At 46.5% G+C, this 9850-nt stretch overlaps 1 protein-coding gene across 2 annotated transcripts; it reads right to left on the minus strand.

Annotated features, from left to right (window-relative positions):
* Positions 1-1506: 1506 nt before the first annotated feature.
* Positions 1507-9588, minus strand: LOC130281762 (tumor protein p63-regulated gene 1-like protein). Of its 2 annotated transcripts, none has more exons than XM_056529357.1 (5): positions 8975-9588; positions 6023-6114; positions 3996-4172; positions 3288-3444; positions 1507-2421 (listed from the first exon to the last, which is right to left on the minus strand). In XM_056529357.1, exons 1-5 carry the CDS (start codon positions 9131-9133, stop codon positions 2227-2229), a joined length of 780 nt encoding a protein of 259 aa, XP_056385332.1. In that variant the 5' UTR covers positions 9134-9588; the 3' UTR covers positions 1507-2226. The 2 variants fall into 2 exon arrangements, with proteins under 2 accessions (XP_056385332.1, XP_056385331.1); XM_056529356.1 differs by lacking the exon at positions 8975-9588 and adding an exon at positions 6252-6434.
* Positions 9589-9850: the final 262 nt, after the last annotated feature.

Here is a 9850-nt window from a genome sequence, read left to right on the forward strand (position 1 = left end):
AGCTCCCCCCCAACAATATTAGGCAGCTCCCCCCCCCACATTTGTAGGCAGCTGCCCCCCAACAATATTAGGCAGCTCCCCCACAATAGTAGGCAGCTCCCCCCAACAATATTAGGCAGCTCCCCCCCACATTAGGTCAGCAGTTCCCCCACAATAGTAGGCAGCTCCCCCCCCCACCCCACAGACGTACAGCTTCCAGCCATATACAGTGTACGGCTGGAGGCTGTATGTCTGTACTGCTGCCCCCACAGTGTTCCGGTCACCGCTCCTCCGGCCCGGGGTCAAATCTACTGCTATGGACCATAGCAGTAGGTGCCGGGACCGGGGGAGCGGTGACTGAAACACTGAACAAGATGACGCACCGCCGGTCACTTACCAGGCCCCGGCCAGCGCGCGTTCTCCTGCGATGATCCTGCGGTCCTCCTGCGTCTCTATGGTTGTACGCACGGGATCTCAGTGACGTCCCGTGCGTACAACCATAGAGGCGGAGAAGCGAAGGACCGAAGGAGGATCGCAGGAGGACGCTGGGGAATGGTGAGTGACAGGCGGACATCCTTATGTCCCGAAAAGATTTTTCGGGACACAGGGATGTCCGGGATAGGAATACTTCTTTTTATGTGCCCGGGCCGGCTCCCGTGTGTGGCTGCAGGCGGGGGCCGACCAGAGCATATAAAAACTAATACTGTATACTAAAAACCAGGGGGCCTCCAGCTGTTGTGAAACTACAACTCCCAGCATTCCCGGACAGACTTTGACGGTCCGAGCATGCTGGGAGTTGTAGTTTCACAACAGCTGGAGGCCCCCTGGTTTTTAGTATACAGTATTAGGTTTTATATGCGCTGGCCGGCCCCCGCCTGCAGCCACACACGGGAGCCAGCCCGGGCAGATAATCAGTAGTATTCCTATCCCGGAGAGCGCGCCCCCCAGATGTTGCGCCCGGCCCCCCCTGCACCCCCCACGAGTGCCTCTGCCACTGGCAGTGTTTGCAACTTGTGCTGTGGGCGTGCAGGGGAGGTGGGTCATTATCGGCACATTTTTTGTATCGGCCGCCGATATATCGGTGCATCCCTAATATATATATATATATATAAATGTAATACCTGAGAAGACTACAGTATATATACATATATACTATATATATATATATATATATATATATATATATAAAAATATATATATATAATCTATAATACCTGAGAAGACTGTAATATATATATAAATGTAATAACTGAGAAGACTGCAGTATATATATATATATATATATATATATAATCTATGATACCTGAGAAGACTGCAGTATATATATATATATATATATATATATATATATATAATCTATGATACCTGAGAAGACTGCAGTAAATATATATATATACACAAGAATACATTGAATCAACCCATGTGCTATGTGATCAGGATGTGGTGATAAGTTTCATTCACTGACAGCAAGCTGAAATCTTGAAAATTGTAAAGAAACTAAAACACCAAGTACATTAGAAAATTACTTTTATTTATTTTGTGCATATTTTATGCGTGGAAAATGGTATCTCACCAGATAATATATTACATTTATTTTTTATATGCTAAACAGATATGAGATAAAAATCAAGTGGGAAATGTTTCTTAAAGGGATACACCACTGCCCCAGTCTTGTAACATTTAGTTCTGAACGCTGGGTGTGGGCTTGCAGCCTCACGGCCACCCCCCTCGTGACGTCACTCCCTGCCCCTATGGGATAGACTTGCATTGAGGGAGCGGGGTTTGATGTCATGACCCCGCAGCCTGCACCCAGCATTGGGAACTAAATGTTTCTAACGCTGGGGCAGTGGAGTACCCCTTTAAGTAAAGACCAAGTCAAGTATGGGGAAAAAAAATCATAAAAGTTGTAACTAATCCAGATGTCTAATAGTGCTGGGCGGTATACCGCTTCATACTGAATACCGAAGTGTTTTTCCTGCATGATATGAATTTTTCCTATACCGCAATACTGGTTGACAGCTGACGGCTCTGTGACGTACCCATCCCCAGGAAGCAGCATGAGGCTCGCATTGCTGGACTGTGAGGCCGGTACCGGAGCAATGGGGGAATTTTTAACAAATAAATACCGTGATACCCATTTCTGGTCATACCGCCCAGCTCTAATGTCTAATCCCGTGTCCCTGCTGTGAACTACTGTTGTGTATCCATGGTATTTATATCTTCTGCATAATACATGAAGTCCATTGCTTAGAATCCAAATCTCCATCTGGATTTGGCGTAGCCCAACTGGACCTTGTGGTTGAGGAGAGAGACAAGTCCGAGTGATGTATCTATGGTCACCGGCCTTTGGAGGACCAGCAGACCATTGGCTCGACCCGGGAGGGGGTTGCGTTCGTGTGCCACCTTCACCATCTCCACCAGCTTCTCCATGAAGGTCTCCAGCTGGAAGGCAAGAAAGCAATGGTTATCTGAGCCACCAATGTTCTCCTGGGTTCTGGTTCTGTTCAATTTCCAGCATCTTCTATTATCTACAAGCTCCCTCTTGTCCCCTTTGACATTCTACATCATGGACCTATGTTTACTTACCCGGCCCACCTCCAGCGCTGCCTCTGATCCTCAGTATTCTCATCATCCTGATTACGATGCATGTCACTAGTGGCGCTTCCGTCCGGCCAATTAGAAAGTTGGGTGTAATGGGCCGATCTGATTTAAACTGGTCAGCTGCTTAGTCCTATGCACGTTATTGTGGATACTTCCCTTCACTCGCATTCCTGTTCCCTGTGACCTAACTGGACCTAACCTCTGCTTGTGACCTTGCTTTTGCCAGCTGTCTTTGTACTTTGCTAGCCTCCTGCTTAGACCCTTGCTTGTCCTAACTTTGCTTCTGGTTCTGATTTTGTACTACACTCCCAACTCATTTTTGACTCTCTGGCTTATCCCCAGTTATCCTCTTGTTTGCTGAAGTTGTAATGTTTTGCCCACGTGTTGCTGATCTGGCCTGTCTGGCTTTTCTTGCTGCCCCTTAGTCTAGTATAGGGAACGTCAACCAGTTGGGGCCACTGTTTAGGGCGGATCATCCAGGTAGGCAGGTGCAGTGGTTTGGAGCGCGCTCAAATCTGCACTGCTCCCTATCTCGACATAATACATGACACATGCAGCCTCATCTTCACTTATGTAATTGCGCAAGTTACTTGTGCAGGTTACTGCCCACTCTTCGCCCTTCTCCTGAAATACTTTGGGCCTCTATATTATTTGATACATTTCAATCAGAGGTGTAAGAAGGCATGATATAGAATCTTCAGCCTCACCTCACACATGTCTCTTAAGTGTTTTTCTGGTGGGTTTCCTGGATGTTGGATCAGGTTGATGTATGATAGATCTTCTGTCCATGGATTCCACCATGATAGGAATGAAGGAGGTTCCCTGAACTTGTCCCACTTTATCTGGATCACTTTTCCCTCCAGTCTGGAGAAAGCAAAGGAGCAGAATATTAGAATATTAATATAAGATGACCATGATAAGGGATAAGTAGCTGATCGCGAGGTACCCCCTGCGATTTCTGGAATGGGACCCTGGCTCTCAGTGAGGAGTGCGAGCTTTAGACGGCATGCGCTTCATTCATTCCTATAGGAGTGCCGGAGATGCCCGAATGCTGTACTTGGGTCTGTTTGGCATTCCTATAAAAATAAATTGAGCCTGTTCGGTAGACGGGGTCAGTCAGCTACTTATCCCCCATCCTTTCGATAGGGGGATAAGTTCGTTTTGGCTGGAGTTCTCCTTTAATCTTTACAGCACCATACTATAGTTAGTGATACAATCCTGTTTGTCTGCATCCTCCACCAAGGGAAGCTCACTGCAGAGATCTATACAGCCCCCATCCACATATAGTAAATCCATATGCAGTGAGCTGCCCCAGAAATAATATTATTTCTCAAGTTTCTCAGAGGGGTTGTTTCCAGGAACTAGAAAACTACCCTCCCCAAATGTGACCCTATTGAATCCCTTAAAATACTTACTTATTAACAGCCATCTTGGGATACGACAGAGGTCCCCATGTCACTGTGTCAATGTAATTCAGAGGGATACGAAACACGTGGGATCTACCCAGCTCCACAAAGTCATAGTAACAGATCAGTAGTGATTGGTCGCAGAGAAAAGCAATGACTTCCCGTTCTGTGCCCCAGTGACTTATCCTGCAATGAGAGAAGTATTAGTATCTTTTATTGGCTCATATTTGATGTTATAGGGTAATGGTGGTGAGTGTGTGCAATATATAATGTGATTGGTGCAAGAGATTACACATGGTTGGAGACAATTGTCTTTTACCCTTCACTTATGGGTCTGATATCTTGTTCCATCTTGGATGGGTCTCGACACAGTGGCGTAGCAACCGGGATGCGGGCCGCACCGGGTGACACCAGGTACGCTGCTCCTTGGTTAGCGGCACGTCCGGCTCTTCCACTAGCACCAACCGCCCAGCCCCCCCCCCCATCCTCCTGGCAGCAGCACCCCATCATCCAGGAGGATGATGCTGCTGATAGATTAACGGGGGTGCTACTGCCAAGGAGGGGGGTGGGGGGATGGGTGGTCGCAGTAGCACCCTCATCATCCATCGGCCGGATCATCCTCCTGGCATTAGCACCCCCATCATCCACCAGCATCACCCCCCACCCCCTCCTTGTAGTAAGAGCACCCTCATCATCCGTCAGCAGGATTTGCTGGGGGGGGGGGGGTTGCTGGTGGATGATGAGGGTGCTACTGATCCTTCTCCCGGGCAGTAGTAGTAGCACCCCCATCATCCATCAGTAACACCACCAATCCCCCCCTGGTAATAGCATCAGCCATACAAGAAGACACTCACAATCTGCAATGACGGTGGTAAGAATGGCTCTGTTGACATTATGGGGGAGATTTATTAAAACCTGTCCAGAGGAAAAGCTGCTAAGTTGCCCATAGCAACCAATCAGATCGCTTCTTTCATTTTTTGAAAAGGCCTCTGAGAAATGAAAGAAGTGATCTGATATGTTTTTAGCATGGCATGTTAAAAATGTATAATGTGAATGGACCCTTTCTGACAGTGGTTTCCCAAAGAGGGAGCATCCATCTGTTACTAAACTACAACTCCCAGCTTTTTGGGAACACACTGTTTTATGGGTGCTCTCCCCAGTGGAGAGTGCCAAAAAATGTTGTATTGTACCATTTTCTGTGCTTTTATCTTGTTTCAGATACATGTATCCTGTGAACTACGTCATTGACCTGTGCTTCTTAAAAAATGTAAATAAAATTGTAAATGAGGGCTAACTAATTATTTTTTTCCGTGTGGTGTTACATGCTTAGTAGTGGAAGCTGTCTTATAGATGGAATCCATTACTAAGCCATGCTTAGCGTTAGCCCCAAAACCAGCATGTGCTAACTCTCAATTATTACCCCGGTATCCACCGACCCAGGGGTGCTGGGAAGGGCAGGTACAGATAGGCCCGGAGCGTCAAATATGGCGCTCCTGGGCCTAGGTGCTAACAGGCTGGCTTTATTTAGGCTGGGGAGGACCAGTAACAATGGTCCTCGCCCACCATGGTAACGTCAGGCTGTTTGGTTGGTATCTGGCTGAGAATGAAAAGATGGGGAACCACACACTTTTTTTCTTTTTTCAAAAATAAATAAAAACGTGTATGGTTCCCCTTTTCATTCTCAACAAAACAGCCTGACGTTACCAGGGTGGGCGAGTACTGGCCCTCCCCAGCCTAAATAACTCCAGCCTGTTACTACCTAGGCCCAGGAGCTCCATATTTGACGCTCCTGGCCTGTTTGTATAGGCTCATCCCGGCACCCCTGGGTCAGTGGGTACCAGGGTAATAATTGGGGGTTAGCGCTAGCTGGATTTGGGGCTAACCTAAAAAGTAAATTCCGCAAGAGAAAATTCAGAAGTGTGAATGGGAGTGCGGAATCCCATAGAAGTCTACTAGGCTTTCATTTGAGGTGGAATTCCGCATGCGGAAATTCTGCCATATAAATAGACCCTAAAGGTATCAAAGGTAAATATTACTGTGATAGGATCCAGGAGCTTCTTAAGTTCCCATCTTCATCTGGAGATAAATAGTTCCGGATATCTTGGATGGCTTGCTCCACCACCGTAGGCTATGGGGAAAAGAGAAAAAAATCAAGTTACATCACCTTTGGGGACATTTATCAATGTTGGCTGTAGGATGCCGTTTTTGGCAAATTTACAATAAAGGTGCACGGCCTTAATAAATATGGCACCTTTTGAATTTTACCTTAGCTTTTGCTGCCTTCAGCCACAATGAAAAGGTTGCCTCGACATGGAATGAATCTGTGGCTTGTGTAAGGTCGATGCGCCATTTTATGCTCCCCGTTTGCCAAAAGGCGCAAATAATAAATATCGTCCGCCGCTTCGGAAAGTGCCCACAGCTGGATTTCACAGTCATTTTAAAAAAGGGCATATATGAAAAAGGCGCAGAAAAAAAAAAATGCTGCATTAACACATTGTGTCCAATGATGTGCTTTCTTGTCGCCACAAAAACGGCATTCAACGCAATAGTAAATCTGCCCTTTGTCCTTAGATTCCTAGGCTACAATTCATCCATGATTTTTACAAAACTTTGCATTTTCAGATGTGGCAGACTAAAAATTGTGTTTAGTGACTATAAAGCTATGTTCACACAGTGTGGGGGAGATTTATCAAAACCTGTCCAGAGGAAAAGTTGCCGAGTTGCCCATAGCAACCAATCAGATCGCTTCTTTCATTTTTCAGAGGCCTTTAGGCCTCTGAAAAAGAAAGAAGGGATCTGATTGGTTGCTATGGGCAACTCAGCAACTTTAGACCTCTGAAAAATGAAAGAAGTGATCTGATTGGTTGCTATGGGCAACTCAGCAACTTTAGGCCTCTGAAAAATGAAAGAAGTGATCTGATTGGTTGCTATGGGCAACTCAGCAACTTTAGGCCTCTGAAAAATGAAGAAAGTGATCTGATTGGTTGCTATGGGCAACTCAGCAACTTTAGACCTCTGAAAAATTAAAGAAGCCATCTGATTGGTTGCTATGGGCAACTCAGCAACTTTAGACCTCTGAAAAATGAAAGCAGCGATCTGATTGGTTGCTATGGGCAACTCAGCAACTTTAGGCCTCTGAAAAATTAAAGAAGCGATCTGATTGGTTGCTTTGGGCAACTCAGCAACTTCTGAGTTGGATCCTGCCCAAAGAATTTACATGCTAATTCTTTCTTCAGAGGCCGAAAATTCTGTTGTGTGCCCGATGCAGCAGAATCCCACTAAAAACAATGGGACTCCGCTGCAACGGAATTTCCGAGCGTAATTATTTTTGCTTACATTCCGCCGTGTAAATTATGATAAAGAAATGCATAAGTTTGCAACCGAACAAACTCAGCTCTGCTACTTCTATAGAAACAGATGGGTGCAGCTGTAAAAGGGCCATGCACACAAGAGGGTCACATGACAAGAGGAGTAGCTTAATAGTGCATCCTCCTATTTAAAGGGTACTCCAGAGGGGGGAAATTTTTCATTATCAACTGGTGCCAGAAAGTTTTACAGATTTCTAAATTACATCTATTTAAAAATCTTAATCCTTCCAGTACTTATCAGCTGCTGTATGCTACAGAGGAAGTTGTGTAGTTCTTTCCAGTCTGACCACGGTGCTCTCTGCTGCCACCTCTTTACGTGGCAGGATAGGTTTGCTATGGGGATTTGCTCCTGCTCTGGACAGTTCCTGACACGGACAGAGGTGTCAGCAGAGAGCACTGTGGTCGGACAGAAAAGAACTACACAACTTCCTCTGGCACATACAGCAGCTGATAAGTACTGGAAGGATTAAGATTTTTATATTGATGTAATTTACAAATCTGTTTAACTTTCTGGTACTAGTTGATTTGAAAACATTTTTATTCTCTGGAGTACCCCTTTAGGGTAGGGTCACACGTAACGGATCTGCAGCGTATTTTACGCAGCAGATCCGCCGGTGACCTGACCCATTTTGTGCCTCCAGCTGTTGCCACCCCCGTTTCCTCGCCTCGTACCGCCCCTGGCCTGCTCGCAGCAGCAATCCACCTCTACGAGCAGCCACACAGAGGGCCTGCAAGTCGGCGAGTGCACTCTGACATCGCAGTGCAGCTGAGTACACTGCGCATTACTTTGTTATGACATGTACACTACACATGGACCTCAACTCAGACATCGTGGAGCAGCTGCGATGTCTGAGTACATTGCACCGTGATGTCAGAGTGCACTCGCTGACTCACAGGCCCCCTGTGTGGCTGCTCGTAGCGGCGGATTGCCGCAGCGAGCAGGCCAGGGGCGGAGCAAGGCGGGGGAACAGGGGTGGCAACAGCTGGAGGCACAAAATGGGTCAGGTCATCGGCGGATCCGCAGCGTAACATACGCTGCGGATACGTTACAAGTGATCCTACCCTTAAAGGGGTACTCCAGTGGAAAACATTCTTTTTTAAATCAACTGGTGCCAGAAAGTTAAACAGATTTGTAAATGACTTCTATTAAAAAAATCTTTACCATTCCAGTACTTATTAGCAGCTGTTTGCTACAGAGGAAATTCCTTTCTTTATGAATTTCTTTTTTTTCTTGTCCACAGTGCTCTCTGCTGACACCTGATGCCCGTATCAGGAAATGTCCAGAGCAGGAGAAAATCCCCATAGCAGTTCATAAAAATAAAAAAAAGTCTTCCCCCCTTTAAGGTGTATTCACTCAGCATTTCTGATGTGCATTTTGCCGGACTGTACCTGATTGTACGACCATAGACAGAGTAATACAGTGATCTCCAAACTGCGGCCCACCAGATGTTGCAAAACTACAACTCCTAGCATGCCCGGACAGCCAACGGCTGTCCGGGCATGCTGGGAGTTGTAGTTTTGCAACATCTGGTGGTCCACAGTTTGGAGAACACCGTAGTAGTAGATGCTATTCTATACAAAGGCACTGACCCCCACACACTCCAAAAAAGTTACCATTACCCTGAATATGAGGTAGTCCTCATTCGGTGGTTTCTGCTTAACTTCTGGATCAATGTACTCGAGGGTGAAGGACGCTCGGGGCTTCTGGGTGTACATGTTGTGTGGAGACATTTCGGGGTTCTTGTTGTCAGCAGGTGCTGGGGTCTCGTTGGGCTCCATCCTTATAATATCCAGTGACGTTATAGCTTCTCGGGTGGCTTTCTTTTTTGCTTTTGTGCTATAAAGTTACACACACTTTTTGTTTAGTATTTTTTAGAGCCTTTTTTAGTGCCTTTTCTAGACTCTTGAAGCCCTGGCTGTCTGTCTCTTGCTCTCGCCGTACGTCTCTTGTCCTACTGTATGGTTTCTCGCTGTCACCCTCTGTCTCTTGTCCTGTTTTAGGTTGGACTCTTTGTTCTCAGCCTGTTATATGGTGACATCTGCATCTATCTTGAACGGTCTCTTGCTGTCTGATGTCTCTTGGTCTGTTTGCCGACTGTTCTTGGTGCAAACTTTAGTTCTGCGCTCCTGGACTCTCTCTTCAGTGTGGTTGCTGTCTGTCTCCAGCCGTCTCTTGGCTGCTTTGATGGGTGTCTCTTGCTCTTGCTTGCTTTCTCTAACTGTATGCAGGAAGCAGGAACTATCACTAAGAAACGAAACCAGTTCCTCCAGTACTGGCCTCTGTGTGCAGCGCTCATTGTTGGCCTCTCTCCCAGTCTGCTGGTTACTGGACTGTATGCAGAGATTAAAGTAGTGTTTCCCAACCAGGGTGCCTCCAGCTGTTGCAAAACTACAACTCCCAGCATGCCCGGACAGCCGAAGGCTGTCCGGGCATGCTGGGAGTTGTAGTTTTGAAACAGCTGGAGGCACACTGGTTGGGAAACACTGATATATACC

The sequence above is a fragment of the Hyla sarda genome, chromosome 7 (assembly GCF_029499605.1).
Source record: "Hyla sarda isolate aHylSar1 chromosome 7, aHylSar1.hap1, whole genome shotgun sequence".
In the NCBI taxonomy this organism is placed as follows: domain Eukaryota; kingdom Metazoa; phylum Chordata; class Amphibia; order Anura; family Hylidae; genus Hyla; species Hyla sarda.